General features: G+C 45.4%; 2 protein-coding genes across 8 annotated transcripts in view; both read right to left on the bottom strand.

Annotated features, from left to right (window-relative positions):
- Nucleotides 1–214: 214 nt before the first annotated feature.
- Nucleotides 215–20,481, bottom strand: tjp3 (tight junction protein 3). 4 transcript variants are annotated; one of them, XM_076727264.1, is made up of 30 exons: nucleotides 20,316–20,481; nucleotides 13,281–13,337; nucleotides 12,592–12,716; nucleotides 11,986–12,088; nucleotides 11,591–11,885; nucleotides 11,372–11,475; nucleotides 11,060–11,249; nucleotides 10,578–10,653; nucleotides 10,339–10,436; nucleotides 10,043–10,130; nucleotides 9,183–9,365; nucleotides 8,974–9,077; nucleotides 8,545–8,629; nucleotides 7,744–7,808; nucleotides 6,992–7,088; nucleotides 6,019–6,107; nucleotides 5,838–5,913; nucleotides 5,647–5,720; nucleotides 5,461–5,524; nucleotides 5,212–5,368; nucleotides 4,097–4,205; nucleotides 3,794–4,013; nucleotides 3,511–3,716; nucleotides 3,335–3,430; nucleotides 3,154–3,227; nucleotides 2,841–3,051; nucleotides 2,566–2,666; nucleotides 1,485–2,063; nucleotides 759–823; nucleotides 215–674 (listed from the first exon to the last, which is right to left on the bottom strand). In XM_076727264.1, the coding sequence occupies exons 2-30, from the start codon at nucleotides 13,326–13,328 to the stop codon at nucleotides 548–550; spliced, it is 3,909 nt and encodes a 1,302-aa protein (XP_076583379.1). In that variant the 5' UTR covers nucleotides 13,329–13,337; nucleotides 20,316–20,481; the 3' UTR covers nucleotides 215–547. The 4 variants fall into 4 exon arrangements, with proteins under 4 accessions (XP_076583379.1, XP_076583380.1, XP_076583378.1 ...); XM_076727265.1 differs by having other exon boundaries at nucleotides 20,324–20,481; XM_076727263.1 differs by lacking the exon at nucleotides 20,316–20,481 and adding an exon at nucleotides 17,175–17,282.
- Nucleotides 20,482–21,699: 1,218 nt separating this feature from the next.
- The window catches only part of sbno2b (strawberry notch homolog 2b), a 59,746-nt gene continuing 55,004 nt past the window's right edge, over nucleotides 21,700–26,441 (bottom strand). For all 4 annotated transcript variants that reach the window (XM_076726224.1, XM_076726225.1, XM_076726227.1 and 1 more), the window contains one exon: nucleotides 21,700–26,253. In XM_076726224.1, the coding sequence (XP_076582339.1) occupies nucleotides 25,007–26,253 (1,247 nt within the window). In that variant the 3' untranslated portion in view covers nucleotides 21,700–25,006. The remainder of the gene's footprint in view (nucleotides 26,254–26,441) is intronic.

Raw genomic sequence — 26,441 nt, 5'->3', positions numbered from 1 at the left:
TTTCAGAAAATGCACCATGTGAGCATAACATCATATGAATTAGAGGTTTGTACAAGGCGAGGGACCTCAGAGTTCTGTTTATACTGCTGGTTAGTGTTTATGCCACAAAAAAAATTTACAATTCATCAAATAAAACACAAGGTGTGGGGTGAAACCACCGTTTGAAATCAGGAAAACACTTTAATGTAGAAAAGGTTCAACAGGCATCCGCACATTTAATACACACTCTTGCACATTTGTATGAAAAGACACTCAGTACGATTTCTAATAAAACTAGAATTGCTTTATATGTTACATCCAGCAGCAGTAACAAAGGTCAAACTGATTTGTTGACGCGGAGTTGTTTAGGGCACTTTGATCTTAACATTCATGTGAGAACCCTTCTTTCTTTAGATGTTACATCTTTAAGTAATCTGTTAAAAATCCGACAAAACTGTGATTCTACAGAAAAAAAAAATGCTGAAAACGATCCAAGAAAGGAGTTTCTCGGAGGAGTGAAATGTCCTCATCAGATCAGCGGATCCGCCTTTAATCCCCCACTCAAACTCTAGAGCTCGGTCGCAGGACCCCACTCCATGTCGTCGTCCTCCTCCTCGTCCTCTTCATCCTCGGAGCTGTCGCTGCCTCGGATCTGTGTGCGTCTGAACTGGACTGCTTGGTGATGATGTGCCAGCCTGTCGGGACAGAAGGCGTGAGGTTAGTGCGTAATCTCGGTTTGGCTTTACTCTGAAACCTAAAGCGAGTAAGAGAAGACTTACACGATGAACTGAGGACCCTTCTGCTCCGCAGCCTCCGCCTGTGGCGCCGGCTCTGGAGAGCGAACCTGCAGCAGGAGACAAGACGGGTTTGAAACAAGAACTTCTCTTGGTTTCACAGGTGATCTTTGGCGGTCTTCATACCACAGTACACTGTTGTTTCTGGATTTTTAAACCCATTTACTTCAAACTGACAACCATATTCCAAAACAGTTATTCTTATATTAATCAGTCAGCTCACAGACTTTGAAGCTGCCTAACTGGTAAACATTTACTATAATCTTTACATTTGGGGGTAAAGTTAAATTGATGTCCTGTAGTAATAATTCAGCATTCCACTTATGGTGCATTCAATTGTTGCTGGGAAAACCAGACTTTCAAATTAAAGAATAGGATGTCAAAAGAAAAGGGACAACGTGGCTTTTTGTGTTTAAAAAAGTTACTTTGGTTAAGTTTGGTGGCTCGCGGTGACATTTTGTACGTTCTTCCAGCATTTATGATACACAGTACAGACACAGTAATGTAAAGTTCACCAGCATCATCGAGTATTGATTAATCTGATCATTTTTTCCTCAAATAATCGATTCATTGTTCAGTATCATTCTCAGTATCCCAAAGCACAAGTTAGGATTATGAAAATGGTTAATGTTGTCATAGCACTGACTACTCATTCACTCACTTCTGGTAAATGAACTTTAATCCGTACAAACGCAGGTGTGTTTTAATTACCTGTTGTAATTTCTCCTCAATAGCAGACAGGCTGGCGTGCTGTGGGTTTTCAGGCTCCGCTGCAGCGTATGAAGGCTCGCTCACAGAAACCCGAGTCGTGGGGTCGGGAGCTTTAAAGTCTGGGGGTCCGTCCGATGGAGTGGTGGGTGCTATCACATCAAGAGCGCTGAAATCTGAGTCTGTAAAACTGCGATGGACGGGCTCTTCCTCCTCAGTGGCGCTGTGAGGCGGGCTGTAACTCTCCCGGCGGGGCGCCCTGGGCTCAGGTACTTGCAGCAGCGGTGGGATTTCTCTGAGGGAGTACGCGTCGGCCTGAGGGTCCGAGTCCAAGGTGGGGCTGCGGTGGCCGGAGGCGGGCTCGGATGATCGGGCTAAAGCTGCTCCAGCTACCCTGGAGCTTCTCGGGGGGTTGGCCGCGTTCTGCCCGGGGTAAGCCTCCTCCAGGTCCTCGTTGTCGGTGTAGGCCTCTCCGTCAGTGAAGACCTCTCCATCAGTGTCCTCCAGGTCACTGGCAGCACTGAGGTAGTCCGACTGGGTTTGGTCCAGAGCATCCAAGTCCTGCTCTCCACCACTCTCCAACTGCACACGAAAAAACATTTTAGTTACTAGTTTGACTCTAAACAGAAGATTCGTTCAACAAAGTGTGAGATACAAACAGAAAGTGATTATTTCCTAATACTTTTTGACATATACTCAATTTAAAACAGTGCAAAGTTAATGTTTGACCTCCTCATCTTCATTGATTTTTCTAAATATCTGCTTATTCTGAATTTGATGCATGTTTCGATCAAGGTGGGACAGGAGTGGAACGCTCCAAAAACACCTGTTTGGATCATTCCGCAGGTAAACAGGTTGATTGGTAACAGGTGATAGTTTCATGACTGGGTCTGAAAGGGGCATCCTGGAAAGGCTCAGCCGCTCACAAGCGAGGATGGAGCGAGGTTCACCACTTTGTGAACACATGATTGGATAAAGGATGTTACTACACGGGCTCAGTTTTTGTTTACTTTTTTGGAGTGGCTGGCTGTAAACAGTCCAGTTTGTGTGTGTGGGTCAGGTGCAGCTGTGTGTCGTGTCGTACCGTGACTTCGGACACCCAGACGGGTTTGGACTGCTGGTGGCGGATCTTGTCCTTCAGGCTCGCATACCAAACATTGGAGCTGGGCTGCAGGTCGATACGTGCTGGAGGGAGAGTCAGAGGAAGAACTCAGCGCAAAGTGAGAAGTACACACAGAGTAAACAGCTACCAGAACATCGGTCACGGATCAATAGAAAAATAAAGAGAAGCTGCCTTTGTGCAGTCTCCTCTATTTTCAGCTAGAATACAACTGACAGACTTTGCTCTCGTGCGATTACCTGAGAAAAGGTGGCTGCACTCCTTCCTTAGCTTGAGGGCCTGTGAGTAAAGGCGTCTGGAGCTCTTGTTGGAGTTGGGGCTGTACCTCTGCCTCATGGCCTTGACGTCCTTGCGGCTGTGAGGGTCCAAGAACAGGACCATTGGGTGGTACTGGATGTAGTTCAGCCTTTCCACTGCAGTGGGAGTGATGTCCAGAAGAGGGTGCTTGTCCTGAACAGAAAAAAAAACAGACAGGAACAAGATTTATGTTTCTGTTAAATGTGACTGAACATTGAACCGTTTCCAGTCCAGGTGAGTTGAAGACCGGCTCACCTTCTCTGCTATTCTCCTCACAGTGTCCAGTTTAATAACGGTGGAGCTGCTGTCTCCACTGCGAGGAACCATGTCTGCATTCACACAGCAGACAGAAACACCATGTTTAATGTGAACATCAGCTCAGGAGAACAAACAAAAAACAGAGGAACGAACTTTCTGTCAAAGAGAAGAAACTAACCTGCCACTTCATACTCATCAGGCATCTCTCTGGCCAGCTTCTCCATGGCGATATCATTAAGAGGACCCATAACGACGATGGGCCGTTTGAAATTAGCTGGAGACACAAACAATTCAGGATTACTGAAACTCGTCGAAACACCAGGACATGGAAAAACCTTGGTTTTAAAAACCAACCTTCTCTGAGGAGGACTCTCTCGTAGGCCGGGAATTTGCCCTGAATGGTGAGCTGCAGCAGGTCGTCACGGGTCCGACGCGAGCTCTTCTCGGTCTTCTTGTTCCCTCTGAGCCCCCGTAGTTTCCAGAACTCGGCTCTCGGTCCCGTCGCCTGCCGCTCGCCGGTCGCCCGCTGCGCCTTCTCTAAGCTGGCCATCGTCTCAGCCCTGCAGGAGATAACGACAGGTGTGAAATCCACGCCTCTGAGGTTAAAGCAGAAACCTCGCCTCGGCCTCCTGCTCACCTGGCCTGGTTGGGGATGGTGCCTTTGTCCATCTCGTGCAGGTCGTTCCCCATGCGGATGGCCAGCCAGTTTCCCAGCTTCCCGCGGTGCATCGTGTCCACCACCCTGAACACCTCTCCTCTGGTGAAGCTCAGACCAATGGGCCCGTCGGCCTCGTGGTCAAAGTGGGTGCGGATGTAGAAGTTGTCTGCCAGGTTGGACTTGATGATCTTCTTATAAACTGAGGAGAGGGAAGAGTTAAGACCACCGACTGACAGCAGCTTCATCCTAACTGTCATATGAGCGGTTAGGTGATAAACTCACTGTCCATCTTGTTCTGAGTGCAGATCTGAACCTGCTCGCCTGTCTTGATGTTCAGGAGGAAGTTGGCGGCCTCTTCTCGCGTGAAGTGACCAAAATCAACCTTATTTACCTGCGGGAGGAGGAGATAGTTCATCTTCAGCCGGACACAAGCTAGATTAACATTCACCGTGCAGATTTCCGTCATTTATCTTCTTTAACTACACGATCAAGTTGTGGATTGTTGAAACTGCAGCACATTTCTGCTCTGAAGCTCAGCTGGCAGGGAGATTTAACCTGAAACTCCAGAGCCTGACAAGATAAACTGCTGATTCATGGTGAGTGGTTATATTTTCATGACTCATAAAAATTCCCTGACATGCTATAGGGGCTATACCTGAGATTTAAATAGAGTTTCTGGTTCAAGATTATAAAATAAATGTCGACCTCTTCATTCCTGTTAAGCTCTAACAGTCACTGACTCAGAGACTTGTTTCATCGAGATGTTTATTTCAAATGTTTTTGTCATAAATTCATGATTATTTGAGTTCATACAGCCATTAAAAGTGGATTAGAAATATAATGTAAACAAGATTTTTTAAGGCTAACACTTTCCAAACAATGTCTAAAATATTCCCCCTTAAAATAACGTTTGGTTAAAAACATGTGTGGTCTTGATGTAAGGTTTTATTTCATTGGACCGTGTAATGGGTCACATGACCAGAGTTTAATTAAAGGTATAACTGCAGAGAAAAGACATTCAGCCCCCCAAAAAAACTCATTCTGCACATGAGCCAAGAAGACTGCAGTTCCTCAAATGGCCACTTGAGACTCCAAAAACAGAGTTAATCCCCATAGACCCCCATATTAAAATGCTCAACTTAACAGCAGAAATAAACATGTTTACAGCCTTTCATCGTTCATGACAACAGGGGTGAAATTTAACATAAGCCACTCATTCAAAGTACATTTGGTTTTAAAATTATGCATAATTATGGGCATGACCATTTTGATTGACAGCCAGCCTTTAGGTTACAGCCCGCCTCAGCTCCACCCACGCTCCACACAGACCAGTGTAGCTACAGTAACAATGAATCAATGCCCGGTGACAAACCTAAAGTGGAGCACCGTTATCTCACCTGCAAGATCTGGTCTCCCTCCTTCATTCCCTGTTCATACGCAGGGCTGTTTGGCTGAACCCCTCCTACAAATATACCAACATCGTTGCCCCCGACCAGCCTCAGACCAACGCTGCCCTCCTTCGCAAACGACACCATGTGAACATCTGAGCTGTACCTGAGAGCGAGAAGCAGAATCAGCAATGAGCTCGTGTCAGGTGAACTGACGGGATGCATGTGCTGATTTCCACACGCGTGAACAGGACTCACCCTGGATTAGGTGATGGGTAAGAATCTGGAGGCAGGGAGTAGATGGGCTCCTCTGCAGGCTTGGCTAGAAGAGATACAGACACAGTGAGTTATCATCAGCTTTTCTGACGTGAGAAGCTGCAACCAGCAAAAGTTCAGCGATCAATCGTTTGATCATTTGTTATTCGATCAATGAACCAGCCTTACTGTAGACTGGTGGGTTGCTCTTCACTGAAATCCCAGATCTGAGGGTATCGGTTCCATTAGGAGCACGAGGAGCACTGCGAGGTGGAGAAAGCACATTAACAAGAGTCATGGAGGAGGCTGAAGCTGTAACAGTAAAACATGAGTGTGTGTGTGAGGACGATCATTCTGATGAGGTGCACGGCGAGCCCAACCTGCGGCGGCTGTCCCCGCGCTCGGAGCTCCCAGACCTCCTGAGCTGCGACAGCTGGTCCGACTCTGAGTCGGAGTCTGAAAGAGGACAACAGAGACTGCGGTCAGGACTAACTTTTGATTCTAAAACATGAGAAGACAACGCAGAGGAGGAGACGGTGTAACGCAGGAGAGCAGACTGACCATCAGGAGGCGGCCGGGCGGGTGACGCGACGCGACGAGGAGGCGCCTGCGTCAAAGTGACTGGGGTGGATTTCATCTCAGGCAGGACTCTGAGAGACACAGAGAGGAAGACACACAGATGTAATGGACGACATGTCTTTTCACCTTTTTTGTCATCTTGTGACGCCTTAACAAAACGGGCATCAGTGCATAACCTGTCAAATCAAACTAAAATGATGAAACGTTACGTGATGCAATCCCTGCAGGAAGTGGCGTCATGTGTCATCAGTGTGTGCAGAGTGTTTCACAACGTGTTCGGCAGATGAACAGACATCCTGTCAGTGTCATTTCACTCATCTCCACAGTGAGACTTTAACCTAAAAGCTGCCCTCAAGTGTCTCATTTCAAGTGTGCCAGAGAGCGTTCTGCTGCAGGTACGACAGCTCGAATGGTTCTTATCAAGCTCTATCTGTCGACCGTATCCTGTATTCACACCACAGTGATTCATATAACTTTACCCTGTGCAAAAATTTCCCCACGAGGATCAAAACTACCATTTTATTTCCAATTAAATTCACGGCTTTGAAAACTTTATTTTTTCCTTTAAATGTTGTTTTAATTTCGAGGAAAACTCGTTATCAGTCTCGTCTGATCGAGAGAGCTTCACTGACCCGAACTCACTTCAGTACAATGCCATCTGATATTTAAGAATATTTAAGCAAGAAATTTCAACAAATATTTAACAGAGTGTAGGCACATCGTGTGAACTGCCCATACTCTGCTCAGGTTACCATCAACAGACTGCTGCGTTACTGTCAACAGAGCTGGCTGAGGTCAAATTTTCATACTTCAGGTAAGTTCAGAGTTAGATTTTGGGTTCATCTCACAGCTCAAAGGTTTGACTTCTGCAGCTTTTCAGTACGAAGTAATGAGTTGATGAAGCAGTCGCTTGCAAACACCTGACATTTCGCAAACACGTCCCGGCGTCTCTCACCTGACTCGGTTTCCTGCCGTGTTGGAGTCGGCGCTGTCTGTGGAGTTCTTGCGAGGGACAGATGCGTAACTGGCCTCTGATTCAGACTCTGACCGAGCTGTGGAGATCAATGAATAAAATACGGCATTATGACAACAATCACAAACATCAGCACCACATTTTGGACATATTGAACAGACATTATTATTATTAAGGAAACATCTGAAGTTGATTCACACTGTAAAATGTCATGTTAGGAACTCGTATTAAGCTACAGATATTAACCATCAACTAGCTGCTTATTAGCACATGTATTAGTAGCACACTTGCTGTTTAATAGTCATTATAAAGAAGTTATTTATGCCTTATTCTGCATGACTATATTTTACAAGTACCGGGCCTTGAACCAAGAGTTTTCTCTCAATAATCTCCTGATTACTGCATATTGATAGTAAGTAAGGAAGCTACCACAGTAGAAAAAATCTATATGCGTAGGCTTAGTATGAAATGGAAGAATATGTAATATTGCACGTATGTAAGAGCAAGACAATAAACATACATGACACAGTCGTGCAAACTTTATGTCTGTAAACACAGTGCTGCTTTAAACACTCGGACATCTGATGGAATGAAGGAACTGCTGATGTGCTGCTGCTGGTACAATAATGCATAATCCTCACCGACACTACAAACACACACACACACACACACACACACACACACACACACACACACACACACACACACACACACACACACACACACACACACACCTCTCTGTGGTGGATTACTGGTAGTGCTCCATGGTGGCGGCTCCACAGCAACATCTGGCAGCACTCTGCAAGAGAAGAGAGGGAGGCGGGAGTGAGGGAGGAGGAAGACAACAAATCTGAGTCACGTTTGGAGAGGGGGGGCACCGGTGGCTAATATGATGATTATTGATGAGGGTGAGACTGCGACGTTCAATATTCACCTTAGCGTCTCTGAGGGAAGCTCTCTCTTTGACGGTTAACTGCTTTGTAACTGACTGAAATTAACCCAGCGGGATTAGTTCTCTCGTTTGATCTCGTCAGCTCACGCTTGCTATCGATTTTCGACATGCTGGATAAAACATGCAGATTTGCGATAAACGGCGGAGCTAATCTGCAGCCGATTGATTGGGAGATTGCTGCGATAAGTGTCCTCCGTTCAATCAACACTTAGCCACATACAGGAGAGCGACATGTTCAGTGAAAGGCACTTTTATTTCATTGGTTAACAACACGTCACCACAGACACCAACACTTGGTACACAGTCAAAAACACAAATCAAGCAAAATCAAAGGCTACAAAACGAGAACTCAAGGCACAAAATGAGCAAATCAATAAAAATCACAAGACACAGGGGGGTAATTTAAGCTCTCAAAGCTAAACAAAAGCACGTGATTAACTATTAATAATAATAATAATAATAATAACAGGAGAGGCGAGCACAGTCTGCTGACCCAGTCCGTGACATCTTGTTGGGTTTCGGGGAGGGGGAGGGGGTGGGGATGCAGGTTGGAGGTTGGGGTTGGGTGGATCTTCATCTGTACCTGTATCTGCTGAGGGAGTCCTGACTGTAGGTGGTGCTCTGCCTCTGAGGAGGCCCCAAGCTGCCGTCCGACTCGGACTCAGAGTCTGAGAACAGGGAGGACAAAGTGAGAAAGTCATTCATGTTTTTCAGCGTTATTCATCGTCACATGACTTAAACTCAGAACAGACGCCTTTAACGCCACTTTACAGTTGACACGCATCGTGTTTCACGATGAATAAATCTTTTCAACACTCTTGAGAGTCACACTGCCGCACAGAGCGCCTTTCATGTTTCCTCTGGCTTCAGCGTTATTTGACTGCTCAGCGGCAAACATTCAAAGATTAAGCAAATGTTTTCAGAGAAATGTCAGAGTCCAGGATGTGAACCATCAGGACGCTGGTTTGTTGAAATGAAAGGCGCCGTACAAATGAAGTGTCTTATTACTGACCTGGGGGAGGGACTCTGACGGGAGAGTTGACCCTCCTCGGCGGCTCTGAGCGAACAGTGATGGGGGAGCCTCTCAGCCCTGGGTGGGGCAGATCAGGGAGGACTCTGAGGAGGAGGAGGGAGACGGTTAGAAAACATCTGGTGGGGGAAAAAGAAAAGATTCTCTCTCATTTCTCCTGGTGTCGGAGCTGAATCGAGCTTCGTCCTTACTTGTAGCGGCTGTCTGGGCGGGGGCTCTCTCTGCGCGGCGGAGGGGAAGCGCTGCGGTCGGAGTCCGAGTCCGACACCGGCTTACGGGGCCGAGAGGCGGAGGAGGTGGGGCGCGGCGCCGTCCAGTTGTGGGCTACCGGAGAGGACCGGGGATTCGGGAGGGTGGACACACCGGAGAGAGTTCTGGAGAAATCAAATATTCATTTCTTAACACCTTATTTGACATTTAACGTGTTTACATGCGCTTGAGCAACACGGATGTTTTTTAAAAACGTCCTGAAAACATGAATCCAGGTCATATACACTGCGTTAAGGGATGATTTGGGTTTAACGAGAGTGCATGAGCCTGACAAAGACTTCAAACCAGGAAAGTATCAACTGTCAGCAACACGGAGGAGTGAATGAACCGACGTTTACTCCAACCAGTCAGACTAAAACTGAAACTGAAACGTCTGCATGTCCACAGCTACACGGATGACTGTAAGAACCAAACGCACAGCGAGAGCAAAATGACATGCCTTCCTTCCAGCAGACCTCTGCCTTACATGCACGCAAACAGATTTAGATCTGTGGTGAAAAGTCGCTGAAGTCGTGTTGTGGTTTTAAGCACTCATCAGTCATGGGGTTGACACAGAGTGGCAGTAAAAATACATCCTGTACGATGCTGCAATTTGATGAAATAACTATGGTTATATGGTCAGAAGAAGAGATAAATATTATTTTTATTCCAAGTTTGGGACCTTACTGCATATTACATCTGATGCCATTTTTCATTTATTTCATGATCAGTCATTTATCTACACATTTAAAATCTAAATATATAGGAAGCAAACAATGAGATTAAATGAGATCGCACTGACTTGTATTTGCTGTGATCCCTCGTGTCCGGACTGTTCCTCCTGACGGGAGGAGGGGAGGCACTGCGGTCCGACTCCGAATCAGATGGAGCTGAAGGATCGACAATCAACAGAAAACAACATCAGTTTTCAGTCTTTTTACCATCCCGCTGTGTGTCAGCTGCATCTTTTGTAACGCAGCATTACGCCACAGCTCGACTTAGTATCACTCAAAACATTGACGCTGCTTCTTCTGAAAGGCTGCTCGTGTTTCTAAAGGCGCCTCCGTCACTGCTTGAGTGATTCTCGGCAGGACAGACCTCTGCGAGACGCGTAAGATCTTGGGGGAGGTCGAGTCAAGGTGGAGCGCACTGGTGACGAATCCCGAGACTTGGCTGGAGGAGGTTCAGCTCTCGTTCTAGATTTAAAAAAAACCAAAACAAAACAGGAATTCTTCAGTGCCTTTACTCTTAAAGTCGGACGAAGGAGTCATTTTTTAAGTCAAATTCATCGACTTAATGTTAGTTAGCTTTGGTGGTGGGGTTGGCGTTGTGCGTACCTGCGTGTCCGTTTCTCTCTGGTGGGATGACGCGACGTTCTGTGAACGGGCATGTCGTCGTCAATGTCTGAAATGTCTGACAGAAAACAGAAAACAATTGAATTCAGCGAGGCGAAGGCTCACTCACAGCAAATCCTTCATTAATGAGTTCTACGTATCTTTGATGTTTTTTCCTAGGATGGCGAAGGAATGACACCCTGCTCTGCCTCTGATTGGCTTACCCTGACATTCTCACCCTAACCGGTCATCAGCCCTGATGCCTACGTCTAACCGACAAAGGCAGAGGACCAGCCAATCAGAGACAGAGTAGGTCTGTCCCTTGCCATCCTAGGAAAAAAAATAGTATAAAAAGTGCTTCCATATTTGATCAGCGCTGCCTAGTTTGACAGTTTGATTGGAGTTTCATGAGCAGTGGGCACTTCAGCCCACCACACTCACATGTAACCCCCCCCCCCACCTCCCTCTCCATCCCCATCCCTCACCCTCCAGCTCAGAGCTGCTGTCTCGGCGGCGGTCGTCCTCGCTGTTGGGGGCGCTGTCCTCCACCTCTGGGATGCTGACCAGGAACTTGCGGTTGTCCCTGAGGACCGTCATCGTCAGCTTGCCCCTGCTCTTCTCCACCAGGTGCTTGGTCTCCAGCAGGGATAGATTCTCCGTCGTCATGCCATTGATCTGATGAAAGGAGGCAAATCGTTTAAGAGGAAAAGAGATAACAGGCTTTCTGTACCCTGTGTTGTTGTTGTTGTGCATTGACACTATGGTTCGAAATGAATCATCCAAATCCTAATTTTCACCTTGAGGATGAGGTCTCCCTCCTGCAGAGTTCCTTCCTTTGCAGCCAGGCCTGTTTCTGTCATGTGCTTGATGAAGATCTGACTGCCCAGCTTCAATCCATACTCTACAGAAAGAGGACGACACCAAGGATCCAGTCAGGCTACTTCAGAGCAAACACACTCATGTTTCTTTCCCGTGAGTCTTACAAGAGACATAGATTATTATTGATGTGTCCTTACCATCTGTCACTTTCTTTTTAAGTAGTGTAGTTTTGATGGGTTTGTCCGGGACGTCCTGATACGGCAGCCTCTTGTACCCCGACGACATCAACGGCAGAGTGTTTCCGTGCCCGTTGCGGTCGGGCGTGTTGCTGCGGGCGCGGTAATGGTAGCGACTGTTGTCTCGGTTGTCGCTGCCGTCAGAGTAGCGCCTCGTTCGTCTTGGGGGGTCCGCATCCAGAAGGTTGGAATGGGAGGCGGCCCGAGACGGCCTGGTGGTCGCTGGGATCTGGATCTTGCGAGGGCGTTTCACTGTCTGGAGGAAGAAAGACGGAGAGGGCCGGAGATTTAGAGACGCGACCGGGCGGTGATACACGATAGCTTAAAGGTCATTCCGACGCTGCGTCCATACTCACTATGTTTGCAGTCTTGCCACACGTCTTGAGGATCTGAATGGTGTAGTTCGAGTGGACGTTCTCCATCGTCACTCCATTGACCATGACAATTTGGTCTTTGGTGCTGCGGAGCACAAGCAAACACACACGTGAGTCTGGTTGTTTTCAGCTTCCAATGAGAAAACCATGATGCTCTCGTTTTGTCTTGTGTTATAAATCCAGCGCACCCCTTGTCTTCACAGTGCGTTGTCTCCCCTTCCTAAAGCTCAAACTCACTGTCAGCCCGGCTGTGTCATGTTTAGCTCAGCTCACTGCGGTCAAGTGCGCCGTTGTTTATGAAAACCTGGTCAAACCAGCTGCTGCTTGGATTTTAATGCACGTCTATTCATGCTGTTACGGTACTGGCGCTTGCAGCGGTCAAAAAGGACGAGAGAGTTGCATTTGAGCAATCCTTTCTCATTCCTCATCTCACATTTTATCATGTTCAAAGTTTAAGTAGTTTTCCAAAGTCACTGAGGAATGATGTTAAATAATCTTCATTCACCGAGCAGCTCTTCTACGCATGCGTGCAGGTGTTCAGTCTTAAAAGCTCCTACAGACTCGTCAGAGCGACGGCGGTCAACTTACAACAGTCGTCCCATGGCTGGTCCATTTGGCAGCACATCTGACACCACCACAGTGGTGTCCCCGGTGTCCGGGTGAGGCTTGTCCTTGCCTCCTGATATGGCAAAGCCGAACCCCAGTTTGGAGTCCTGTCATGATGAGAGAATGAGACAAAAAAAAAAAAAAAAAGGCTTTTAGACAGACAGCAAGGACATGAACAGAGTGAGATGAATGAAGGGAAGGAATGCAGACAAGTAAGCGGGTAGAGAGCGAGCATGTGTGTGAGATGCAGTCTGCAGATAAAGGGAGCGAGAGCACATTCCAGCGGTGTTCAGTCCGGGGCGGGACAGTGACGAGCCAGCTGGTGTCGTGCGGTGCAGCAGGGTGTGTCAGTGAATTCCTGCTGAAACTGAGAGGTCTGAAGCACGGTCGAGTTCAAACCCCCCCCCCCCCCCCCCCCCCCCCCCAAAAAAAAAAAAATCTTTTACAATAACTGTGGAAACAATACTGAAACTGCCTCTGTGCATACGTCAAGGCTCGGCTTTCACTTCTGTGTGTGTGCAGCTGCTGAGCTCAGACCCAACTGCACCGATTCTTTTTTGTCATGTGAAGGAGAAAAACACCAAACACCCCCCCCCCCAACACCTTCACATGTGAGATGCATAAGACTTCAAGCACGTCATATTTGGATCATTTAACACACAAACACCGACCTTGTTCAGTGTTATTGTATGTTGCTCCCATATCATTAGCTCCTCCATGCCTGGTTTCTGCAAAGAAACAGAAAAACACAGCGACGATGAGAACAGATTCAGCAAAGACACGTTTAACTTTGACGGCGTGAAATCAGAAATAATGAAGGCTAATACATAAACCAGGTCATTACAGGGACGACAGCTGAGCCTGAGCAGAGCAGGAGAGTGTGTGCACGACTCAACCTGATCTCAGCATGCTCTCACCTGTCTTAATCCTGCCTGACCGGTATGGAGGAGGGGCTACCTGTCTGGTGTGAGTGTGAGTGTGTGTGTGTGTGTGTGTGTGTGTGTGTGTGTGTGTGTGCGCGCGCTCTTAAGTGCATGTGATGTTGACAACGTATAACACCCAGGGCTTGTTCAACACACAGAGACACTGTATGGAGACAAGTAGGGCTGCAACTGACAGCTATTTACATTACCGATAGGTCTGACAATTATTTCTTTGATTAACTGATGAATCGATTTGCTCGTAAGTCTCAGAAAACAGTCACTATGATTCACCACAGCTCAAGGTTACATCTGCTTGTCAAATGTCTTGTCTGACCAACCGTCCAGCACCAACACATAGTCAGCTCACTGGAAGTTGAAACCAGCAGATTTAGATTCATTTTCTGTCGATTGATCGACTAATCGTGGCAGCTCTAGAGGCAAATATATACTCTGACGGACAGACGCAGTGTGCCTCTCCTTCACAGCACATTTCTGTGTTTGACTCTGTAAACAGTCGCCGTTGCCGGGGCCTGGAGGCTGGTGACGTCACCGGGCTGTTTTCATGAAGACGCTTCGGTCATCCTGACGATCTGACGCTGGAAAACTGGACTCGCTGTTAAACATCAGGCTTTCGTGGGTTGTTCATACCTCGATGTCTCACGAGAGCCGTTAACGGCATCTGAGAGTCATCAGTCAAATTAAGGCGGATGAAACCACCTGAGAAAAGGCGTCACCGCACTGCAAGCCCTCCCACTGTTACATAAACCGTCCTCTTCATCTGTGCTCAGCAGATTTATGCCATTAAAATGGTCTTTTTTGATGACTAACACACCAGTTGCTGCACTAATATGACAAAAATGCCTCTCATGTTTATCATTTTCCACATGTTCGGGCTGGCTGTAGGCTGTGTTTCACAGAGCGAGGAAGACGCCTGCTGAGTTACGAACGGGTAAAGCCAGCTTCTCTAGTCAGAGACACAGATGTGCTGTTGTCATCAAGCGCTACAAACAGCTCAGAGTGTGTTCAAACGCTGGGGCAGAACATGCAAGGCCGCATGTACTGACACAAGCGGTACAACATACATGACGCTTACAACTTTCAGGAACTCACTGGGCTCAAACAGCCGAGTATCAAATGTCCTGTCGCATGCAAACACAGTGTTTTTCAGCCTGGATTTAACAAAAAACGCTTATCATTAAGGGGCAGAAATCTCACATGTGATCAGCACAAAAACTTGCTGGTGGAGGGAACCACAAGCACAGGTGTACAGACCTGTGAACAGTAGGCCATTTATTTGACCAAGTTAATCATAAACCTGAGGGAAGAAAAAAAACGCGACTGACCTGATCGCTCAAATAAAAGCTGGCTGTGGATTCTCAAACTACATGTTTAATTTCAATGAAACCGACATGAAAAACCTGAAGTTGTTACTGTCTGATCTGCAGCTTCAGTGTAGGTGAAACTAACGAGAGGACACAAATCACACAAGGATAATAAACCAGAGGGAGCAGAAGCAAAGACGAGAGATTAAATGACGAACAAAGAGCAAACACGACTGTAAAACTACTGCAGAAGACGAAAACTTCGTAAAAGTACTGTTGCAACACAGCAGACCTGCGTTCAGGAGGATCGGCTGGAGAACAACAGCACAGCGGTGATACAGTCAGTTAAACTTTAACTCTGACCAGAACAGACAGCCAAAAAGTCACCGTCTCAGAAAGAAAGTATAAAAATATTCACTGCGCTGCAAAAACTCCTGTAAAAATCTGATGATTATTGAAATAAACTTAGCAAAAAAGAGCTAGAGAACATACTCTGACAGGGATTTAAGGCCACATCCTGCGGTCCCTCCTGAGGACCCTGACAGCTCTAAGCAACGTTTATCTGGGTGTTCGGACACATCAATAATAATTTATGTCTCTTGTTAATTCTTAGTTATTAAAATTCTATTTAAATATAAATAAAGAGAAACATCACCTTTAGTTCTAAGATATGCAAAGGCCCAAAATGCTAAATTCACATATTAAGGACAAACAAAATAAACATTTAGCAATGACAGCAACACAACCAGATCATCACAGCATCCCATCAGCGCTGTGAGTGGAACAGGTTTCACCTTCATGGACATGTGATACTATTTCTAACATAGATTTCATCCATTTTTTGGGGGGCAGCCATGACAGCTCCTCCATTTATCACTGCAAAGCCATATTTTGATATATTAGGCTGATCAGTGCTGCAGTGGACAAAGTCTTGCTGATTCATGCTATCAAACCAAACCGCTTCTCTTTGCGCTGTAGCTCTGCTTTGTTAATTTTTAACAGCCATGTTTTTGGTACATTCAGGCAGCGTGGGACCATTAATGTTGTGTGTTCCCCTCTCTCCACTTACCACTTGGTCTTTGAACCTTACTTCCATTTCCCACAGGGATCTATAAGATGAACAAAACACCTGCGGCGCTCAGCGAACAGCCGGCTCTTTATATTCCGAATGACAACACCAAAAAGCAAAACAATCACAGATCCCACAGTTATCCAACTCCGGCTCCTTCCCCCTCGGATCAGCTCTGGACGGACGGTGGAAACTTGATCCTGCTGCTGAAATTACTCGTAATGTGACCAGCTATCGTGTTTCTCTCTCAGAGGCAGAGAAGAAAAAGGCACATCCAGGAGAGACCTCACCTGGAGCACTCCTCCCCCACCCAGCCTTTGCCCACTCTCTAGTGCCCTTCAATAAACCTGGATTTAAGGTGGAGCTGCACTGACTTACACAAAGCCCCGTAAACAGAACGTGATGGATGCTGGAGTCACACAGAAGCATGCAGTTCATCTGAAACATGACTTTTGAAGTTAAAGTATAAATAAATAAATAGGAGTTACTGACCTTTGGAACTGCACAGTTCAAAGATGGCCGCTTTCAAGTCAGAAAAACTATTCCTCTGCACATAAAATGAAGTATTCAACACGTCTTATGCAAAACTTTATGCACATTTCCTCATAATTCAACATGCCGTATGTGTAGGGCAGCAAATAATATTCATTTTCACAATCAATTCACCTGCCTTCATTCTTTTTTTTTCAATTAATACATTAATCTGGAAACCATTTAGTCAATAACTACAAGTTTTAAAGACTTTTTTTTTTTTTTGTTAATTCTGATGAGCAGTCCAAATCCTACTGCAGTGTGTATGATGCAGCCACACTGATAGATGGCCTGCATGTTGACAGATACGCGAAAAGAAATCGCACTACATAAATTTCTATGTATATTTGACCTTTTTTAACTCACTGGTATCTAAAAAAGTCTGTAATGTTCAGACAAACAGTGACATGAACAAACGCATTAGAATTTTTGAAGCCGTAATCAGCAAATATTTACCAGTTTTACTGGTTTTAACTTTAAACTCATGACTTTCTGTGTTTCAGCTGACTGACTAATCATCAACTCGCCTCTGGAGTCCAGAAACTAAAATTACTTCTGTGGGTTTGACTTCAGCACCACCAGAAAACACATATTTGTACTGATGAAGCTGCAAAAGTCTAGTGCAAATCAACCAAGATGCAAAAACACAACACAGACAGCACTGGCCAGCATTAAGAGGGTGAAAACAGGCTGCTGCTACAGAACTATCCATCCACTTACAGGCACCACCAGCAGCGGTGGCGGAGGCTCCGGGGGCATGGAGCCAAAGTGCTTCAGCAGTTTCATTCGCTGCGTCAGATTCATGATGGTGTTCTGTTGAAAGACCGACTCCAGTCGCTTCAGTCTGACTGAAAAAACTCCAGACGGGTCAGTGCAGGAGGGTAAACGATCATCTGTACCTCAGCCACACTGACGCGGGTCTCAAAGTCCCCAACAGACAAAAAATCCACAGAAAGAGAGCACAGCCACGGGAGGCTTCAGCTGAAGAGGTAGAAAACCATGACACATTCCTCTGCCTCCCACAGATAAGTCATGTGTCCATCACTCCAGAGGAACGATCTCTATTAAACCCTCTCTGATGGGTTCATAAAGTCAAATAGATCCACTCGCTCCCACTGTCAGTGCTATGTGTGCGTGTCTGCATTAACTCGCAGTCTTTCCCACAAGCCAGCGGCAGCGGGTCCCAGGCTGCTGGCTGGGTTTCAGTCTGCTGGGTGCTATGGTTACCTCGGGGGAATGAGCGCACTGGGCTGTTAATAATTGACGGGGTGTTTGCTGCACGACAGGTCTGCTTGCTCTGAGTAAAGTTTCCTGGGTTCCTGCACAGGCTCGGAGCTGTTTCAGGATCAGGAAACGGCTCTGTGGCAACGCGGAGCTTCCAGGGCATCTCTCCCTCATGGCTAACATCTCTGCACACTCAAAGCATGGGTGTGCTGCAGCGCTTATCTCCGATTATAAGCAGCCACCTGAGCCAAGACTACAGCCAGAGGCACTTGTACCTGACTGTGAAGGGGAGGAACTTACTGTAGCTGAAGGTACAGAAAGTGATAACAATATCAAACAACAACCACAATCTACAACAACCAGAAGCTTAACTAAGAGTTTTTCCTGTATGACCTCCTAATTACTGCTCATTGACAGCAAGTGAAGACACTGTTGCACATGAATTACGATCTTAACAACACAACTTCCACCCTTAAAGCCCAAACCCCCAAAACAAGGCACTAGTAAGTGATTTATAATGACTAATAGAGAGCCAATATGTTTAGACTACGCATGCTGACAAACAACAAGTTAATGGTTAATGTGTGCACATCAATAAAAAGTGTTACCCAGACTTATTTGGGTATCTATTAAATCCTGAACCAGGTAACTTCCCTCACAGTTTGATGCTTAGATTACACAAATTTGGAAGTTTGAGAGTAAGTGGTAGCTACAAAGCAAATGCGAGATCCTTGGCCTGAGTTCAGCCAGGTGGAACAGCTGGCCTCTGGTCAGCCAGGAACCAGCGCTGAATTATTAATAGGTCTGACGAAAACAGAGAACGACAGGCAACCCCTACTGTTACTGAAACCAACACTTCGCTAAGGCGTGCCTCCTCTACTGGGCAAACAATCACTCATTCATGTGTCAGGGCTTACGTCTGTCCAGCAGCACCACCTCGGAGGCTGTTTCTGTCATTTCAAGGCCTCTCCGGTTAGCATGACAACATGCTAACTACAGACGCACCTGGTTCCAGCACAGGTTAGCTAAGAGCTCAGCTAAAGGCTTCAGTGCGAATCCAGAGGCCTGCTTTTAGTGTGACACATAGCTGGAATTCTTCAGCAGTACATCATGCAAACAAGCTACTCTACTAAAAATTAATGACTCAGACAAACATAAAGCCTTGAATGGACTTCAACATACAGTCGTTGGTGGTTAATGAGGAACAGCAAAGCTTCCCTGTGTAAGTCTGGAGATCTGGAAGACAAACACTTGAGAGGTTTACAGAGCCCACAGAGGCTGTAATTACACAGGCCACGGCTTTGTAGCTTCCACTCACAGCGGAGCTACTCCTGGCATGCACTGTCAACAGGGTTTAAGCACTGCAAACACACACTTTACAGCTACCTGGACTCCCAAAAACAAGTCTTTGCAAAGATTATATGTGGAACGTCACACACGCACACACGAACACAGAGGAAAACTGATGCATGGATGCACTCGAAATCAATGCAAAAAGCATCTTAATCAGAATGCTTGAAGAGACCTTTATGAACGGGAAAAGAGAAAACAATATAATGCAAACAGTCTTTTGTTCTTGCTGTTGTTTAACATTAAACCAACTGGACTGTGAAATCTCATACAATAACAAATGAACGGTGTGTGATGTAAAGTTAGCTGGAAGGACACGATATTCATAGCTGTTAAATAACATGTCAATTTAGCCATTGGGTGGACCAATGAGAAGGTCTGTTTTATAAGCCAGCAGTATAAGATTTTATACATAGCACTGTCATGACGAAGAACCCACATCACCCACACAGACACACAGACACACATCTGTCTTCAAAGAGGTCTGATTTCAGTGGTGCAGATGATGAAGGTTCCCTCAGCGCTCATCATGAGCGCTTCATTAAATTCAGGATTTAAATTAAAACACCCGTAAAGATTAAGCTGGAGGCAAAAGCTGGGACTCAAATCTCTTATATCAAAGAGAGTTACTGATCAACAAGCCTTTAGTCTGAACTCACTGCCTCATCCTTAATCAAACAGCGAATCAGTGAACACACTGATTGAAGTCAAGGGAGAGGAAGACGCAGCTGTTTGGGAATGCAGACTCGAAACTATTGTGAAACTCTCTGACAGGCAGGTAGAAACTTGCATGTGTGGCAGAACCAGTAAGGTGAGGATGAGGAAAGTGGGGTTTGCAGCTGACAGCCACCCACTCTCCCTCTCTCTCTCTCTCACACACACACAACAGAATAAACACCAATGCTATAGCTAGCTGTGTGGCTGTGTGATTGAACAAACCTCACGCCATTAAAACAACCTCACAGCTGATATTTAGAGCTATAATTGTCCACAGCCAACTCATGATGAAGGAGTAATTAAATAAGCTATCAGGCGTTAAGCTTTATAAATATCTAGTTTTAAGATATGAGCCTGTCAGTGCTCGAAGCTAGCTCCGTGGCTAACGGCTAGCTCTTTTAAAGTGAGGTTTTGGCGGTCTAATTCCCACAAATATGAAACATTTTCTTTAAAAGTACTTCGGTAAAAGGTTTCACTTGTTAAAATGTTTCTCTTCAACCTCTCCCTGATGGTGTGGACTGACAGCCATGCTTCTACCTGAGTACCAGGAAACACCTGAAGCGAACCTACCTGTAAACTGCCTCTCTGTGGGCGGAACTGCGTTTGTCCGTCACGCTCAGTCGATTCGTCCAACACTTGAAATCCTCTTAAAAGTCTCGCTTGCTGGCGTTGAATGTCCCACTACTTTGAAAAATGTTTCCTAAATCTTCTCGAAGACAGGTGCGGAGGCGTGGCGGCGGCAGCTCGACGTACAGGTGAGTTTCACGACGTCATCACGCGATTGTAGCTCGATCACCAACCGGAAGTCGGTCCGCCTCATAATGAAATCCTCCTCCCAGTTTTGGTTGAGATAAGAGACACGTTGCAATTTAGTAAAACCAGATGAACCCAAACGACTCTGACTGTTACAGCCACAATTTACGTCTTATTTTTACAACTGATTCCATTAAACTTTACACTAATTTACTTCCTTAAATTATATATTGTCCCATGCTCTGTTGTTTCATATGAGGAACTTGAGATATGAATACATTTTCACGAAGGGGTAGTAATCCTGCCAGGCCAAGCCCAAAACATCTTGGTTATGACATGTTCAAATTGAAGATATCGTTCACGCTGACTTATGACTCGGGGTGGAAGAAGTAATCAGATCTTCCTGTTATGTAATCAGAAATATCACAGTGTAGAAATACTCTGTTAGAAGTAAAAGTAGAGAATTATTGGCATAGCAGTATAGTTTCCCCCATTTCAGAACGATACATATCATTATTGAGCCTAATTATTGATGTATTAATGTGGTTATCACTGGAGCTGATTTTATCTGCTTCACTGTCAGGTAGCTTGATATACAATAATTCATTGTAAGTTATCAATTGGTTGTTGTTGAATATTATTTATCACGTTTTGTATTAATTTGAATCTGTAACAAGCAGTCAGTAACTATAGTTGAGTAACAATATTTCCCTACAACATGTAATGGAGTAAAAGTGTAATGTAGCAGAAAATGGTAAAGTACAAGTACCTCACAATGTACTCAGCTTTTGACTGAGTCCTTTGACCCACTGGCAAGAAATATTATTAACAGTCCTTTAGACAGGAGCTCTGGCTTAAAGGACCTGCAGGTCTGTGTCCAGAAGGCGTGTTTGATTATTAATCATGACGTTTATCAAATGATGCCCAGTTTATTGAGACACTGCAGCAGAAATCAGTCATGTTCATGTGTGTGTTCTGTTGGTTGGCTGCCGAGCACAGGTGTTTGGAGTGCAACAGTTCAGGGTTAATTTTTATTCCTGCTCTACTTCATCTCGTCAGTCTATTTTCTTTATGTCCCGTGTTTAAATAAACGAGGAGCGACGTCACACATGCTGCCTCTTCCCACGTGAACGCCCACTGACCCTCCAGGAGTTAAGACAAAGGCCTTTTCCCAGATAAACAAACGACTCGGTTTCAGCAATCTTCAAGTTTTTATTTGTTTACAAAGTTAAGATTGCAATTTCATATAGTCCTTCCTTAAATGAGTAGAAAACCTTTTTAAAGAATTAGTCGAAAGGCACAAATTTTACAATATATACATTTGGATCTAAATTATAAATATATAGAAAACAAAAGCACAACCCAGAATAAAAGTGCTGAACACAGTTTCTTTTTTTACAGAAAAAATAGGCTTTGTTTAAAAATACATACAATCAGTAGCATGTTTTTTGTTTCATTTTTTTGTTAGCAATAAATTATTTGAGAGTGATAACATATAATATGCAAACGGTGGAGAAATGAGAAAGATGGTTACAGTATACACAGAGCTATCCATCAAAGATCAGAAACACAACAGGCTTGCAACGCTCAATCATAACCAGAGAACAGTAACTTGATTATGCCATTCTTAGTGCAAAATGATAATGACAAAAGGCCTAACTAACACTAATTAAGAATTATTGTTTCAAAGAAAAAGCTTTTTTTTCCTCCTAAAAATGCGGTCCATGTCCCTCAAACGCATAAAGCTTTATTTGTGTGACTATAAAACACAAAATCGAAGGCAAATCTTTTGCAGACTGATGTCTCGGAATGTGCCTGATGTGGAATATTAAAAGCAAAATTAACGTAGGTACGAGGAAAACATGCTCTAGTAAGATGCTGCAAATGAAAATAAACGAAGCGTTAACAAGAATCTGGGATACTGTGAGTCAGTCGAAACCTAAACGTCTGTTGCACTGAGGGAAGGGAAGGCTTGGACAGATCAATTGCACGTTTCAGTATTAGCCAGGCGCGAATCGACTCGAAAATCTGTCAGCTTTGACGCGAACTAAACGTCCAACAACTGCAACACAAATGAAAATAAAACTGTCCACAGAAAAATAATGTTCCTTAAAAAGAAACAGCCTTTGATCTTCGCCCTAAGAAGGCATAAACACTTAAAATCACTGACATGTTCACAAGGACAAACGACAAAACCCATCACATTAAGTCTAAAACATAAATACAGCAAGAGTCACAGCACAGAGTTAAGAAAAAAATAGCACATGTACTGGTTAGTTTCACCACTGTTATAAGGGGAAATGATATATTTCTGCTAACGCCCCCCCATTACACCTCTTGTAGGTTTCTTCCTGAGATTGATAAAAGTTCTGATAACTTTAGGGGTGTCTGTGGAACACTTTGGTATCTCTCTGCAAACTGAAGGCCTGACGAAGGTCTACAAGTTGGAGAAACAATTCTACTTGAGTAAAAACAAAACTGAAATGAGCAGAAATAAATCCAGACACTGTACAGCAGTACAGAACAGTGCAATCTTATTTGGTGGCAGGTTATAATAGAATTTGTTTTATAGTAATCTTGAAAACTAGAGACTTCCCTGACCAAACATTTCGTTAACTACTCTAATAAGCAGGATAACATATCTAAAATCTAAATATCCCTTAAATATAAATAACAATAAGTTTTATAATAACGATGACTAAAACATCAAGAACGCATTGCGCTCATCCCGTGAAAACGTACTATACAAAGGTTGTATGCATTTCATAATCTGTTTAACTAAAATACTATGAAGCACAACAGAAATAAGAAGATTCATACCATGCAAAAGTAACCACAAAGCTTTGCCTGTTGAGCGTAAACAGTACTTAGGCATTTACGTTTCATAACAAATGGAGAATATGGTTTTATTGCTTTTTAATCACTTGAACTTATCCCGGCATTTTTGTCATGAACCAACAACAGTGCATCCTTTTCACACAAAGACGGCCAGATCTTACAGGGTTTTAAATATGTACTATCACACACAGTGAACATCACAAGTCTACACACGTCTCAAATGTTTTTAGAGCCTCGACGCCTGAAATGGAAACAGATTTCAGGAGAAATCTGCCTCAGCTTTGCCATTTTTATTATTAATGTGAAGTTTCTGTTGAAAACGACATGTTCTTTTCAGACCTCAAGACAATAAAAACTTTAAATCCTCTGTTATCCACTGAAATTGAAGACTTAAAACAAATTTTCATATCTGCGTTGGTCAAAATGACACAAAAACAGAAAAACAACGACAACGATGCACTCGAGACTTTCCTGAGAAATTCAAAATCAAATCAAACCAGGAGTCACATCACTAAATGTTATTGTCAGCTTTAAAAAAGGGGGGGGGGGGGTCGATCCAATGTTTTTTTGACACAACTTTTCTTCACGCTGCTCAATGATCTGTGCCGCGCTGACCCCGTGGCACGCTGTCCAATCACCAGGGACAGACGGACGCAGAAAAAAGGACGAGTCCGTCGCTCTTGTTTTAAGAGCAGCTACACAGACAATCATATGAGCACAGACGGGCTTAATGGAGGCTTCTTCCTGACACCCACCACCAGCATAGTGTAACACAAACTACTGACTGACCGAGGGGGCTAAACGTTAAATACAAATATATTTAAATTAAAATCAAAACCAATGCTCAAGAGTACAAATCTATACACCAGGCTACATGGATTTTTAAAGACTGCATTTATAGATTTCTCCAAAGGCACTGTTTGCAACAGCAGACTGGTCTTCCTCTCCCTTCTTCCTCACACTAGTGTTCATACAAGCAGGGAGAGAAACGAGAGGGAGCATGTAGACGAATAAAAAGACAACTGAGGCATTTCATGGCTAATCAACTAAAAGATTTCATCTGGGCTTTGTTTCTTCCTCATCTTCCAGTTCAACACTATCTTCTGTTTCACTCAAATCAAGCCTTGCGCACAGCCTTGTTTTAGTCGGGACAAACGGCCATGAAGCAAAGTAACAGCGAAGCACAGTCTAAAGAAGCGGTTTTAACTGGTGAAAGGCATTAAAAGCTTCCAGCGACTTCACCAACCATACCTCGTAAAATCAGCAGCGGGACGTTTGTTAAAAGATTTTTCCACACGTCGATGGACGAGCCTTTGTTTTACAGCTCGTACGTTCAACAAAATACAGTTAATCACATGTGTTTCTTTCACTTTTTTTTTGTTTTACAGCTGCCTTTCACTGTGGAGGACACACTTTGGTGCAGAAATCTGATATTGATCGAGCCCGCTATCACCTCGACAGCCTCAAGAAGGTGAACGCTACAGGTGGACAGAGGGGAGGGTGAGCCGAGCGCAGGGCAGGCAGTGACGTGACTATGGGCCCTGAGGGGAGAGGGAACAGGTCCGAGGGTGTGATCACAGACAGCAGCGAACAAGACACAATCTGCTTTAAAAGAGGAAACAATAAAATACCTAACGAAAAGCCCGGGCGAGCTGCTGCTGTTTAAGCTCTTAGTCTTGTTGCCGGTACTGAATGACGGACTTGCGGTCCGGTCCAGCCTGTAGCATGCTGTTCAGAGCCTCGCGGACGTCAAGGGCGGTGGTGGTGCTGCAGTGGCCATTGGGTAAGGAAAGAGAGTCCGACTGGGAGAGGAGAAAGGGGGAAGAGAAGTGAGAGGGAGAGCTGGAAAACAGAGAGGAGGACGAGGGCGGGCTGGGGAAGAGGGAAGAGGAGGACGACGCTGGGATGAGGGTGGGCGCGGGCAGGAGGCCGGGGGGGACGTGGGACACCAGGCTGTTTGACACAGAAGAGGTGGAGGACGTGGAGGAAGAGCCGGAGGAGGTAGAGGATGAAGGGCTGGTTTTCTGCGTGGCCATCTGGGGAGACATGGGCAAGTCAAGGAAATCTAACATGTCTTGGTGGTTGTTGGCCAGCGGGTTGTGGTTCTGCTGCTGTGCTGCCTGCAGGTGCTGCTGCTGCTGGAGCAAAAGAGGCTGCTGTATCTGTGCAGCGTGCTGGGCGCTCGGTGCATTCTGAGAGATCAGATGCTCTAGATTAAAGTCATCTCCGAATGCTGGAGGGTGTCTCGTTAGACCGTCCAGATTCAGTCCGCCCTCCGTGGTGTCTGGGGAGGGGGATGGCGAGCTCACAGTCAGGTCCAAGATCTCATCCAGGGGATTCTTAGAAGACAAGCTGGGAGACGACGTGGTCTGATCGAGTGGAAGAGAAAGGTTCTTCAGCTGTGGAAAAGAGGATAAAAAGGACGGGGGGTAAAACTGTGACAAATTAGAGGTGAGGTTAACCATGCTGGGCAGAGGACCCTGGTTGGTGGTGGTGGAATTGTTGGGCCAGCTGTTATGTGTCCTTTGCTGGGTTTGGTTGGGATTTCTCTGTAAGGACAACATGGTTATGTTCTGGGAGGGCTGCTGTAAAGTGGACTGGGTCTGAGCTTGCATCCTCTGCAGCTGAGAGATGCTCCCAGTTTGTGTCCTTTGTAGAGCGTTTTGGTTCAGTTTCTGTTTGAGGATCTGACTCTGGGCGAGGGACTGCGCGAGGGACTGGTTGATTATGGGCTTCTGGTTGAACAGATTTGCCAGGAGGTGTTTGTTCTCCTGCTCCATTTTACGCATACGCTCCTCGGCCAGTCGCTGCTCCACAGCCTGCTGCTCCCGCTCCTTTCGTCTCCTCTTCACCTCCTCGTCCATTTGCAACAGCTCCTCCCGCACACGTGCCACGCAGTTCTCTGGGATCTTGATACCTGGGACAGATGAGGAGGGCGCTCACGTCAGTTATCAGTGAGGTAAATATTCAAAACCAGATTTTCCTGCAATGACCATTCAAAGGTGATATCACAGCACACGTACTGTGTCACTTCGTGTCAACGTAGGACTCACAGGTGTTCATGAGAGACCAATATGGAAAGTGAGCAACAATTTAATTTCCTCA

This window comes from Chaetodon auriga, chromosome 3, assembly GCF_051107435.1.
Source record: "Chaetodon auriga isolate fChaAug3 chromosome 3, fChaAug3.hap1, whole genome shotgun sequence".
Lineage (NCBI taxonomy): Eukaryota > Metazoa > Chordata > Actinopteri > Chaetodontiformes > Chaetodontidae > Chaetodon > Chaetodon auriga.
This window is presented reverse-complemented; position numbering and strand designations above follow the sequence as displayed.

Excerpts from the sequence above, each read along its gene's own strand:
- tjp3 (XM_076727263.1), bottom strand. The coding sequence starts at position 17,258 with ATGAATCTGACGCAGCGAATGAAACTGCTGAAGCACTTTGGCTCCATG. Across the intron at positions 3,431-3,510 it reads GAGAGTCCTCCTCAGAGAAG|CTAATTTCAAACGGCCCATC; the intron begins GTTGGTTTTTAA and ends TTGTGTCTCCAG. Across the intron at positions 675-758 it reads AAGGGTCCTCAGTTCATCGT|GCTGGCACATCATCACCAAG; the intron begins GTAAGTCTTCTC and ends CTGTCCCGACAG.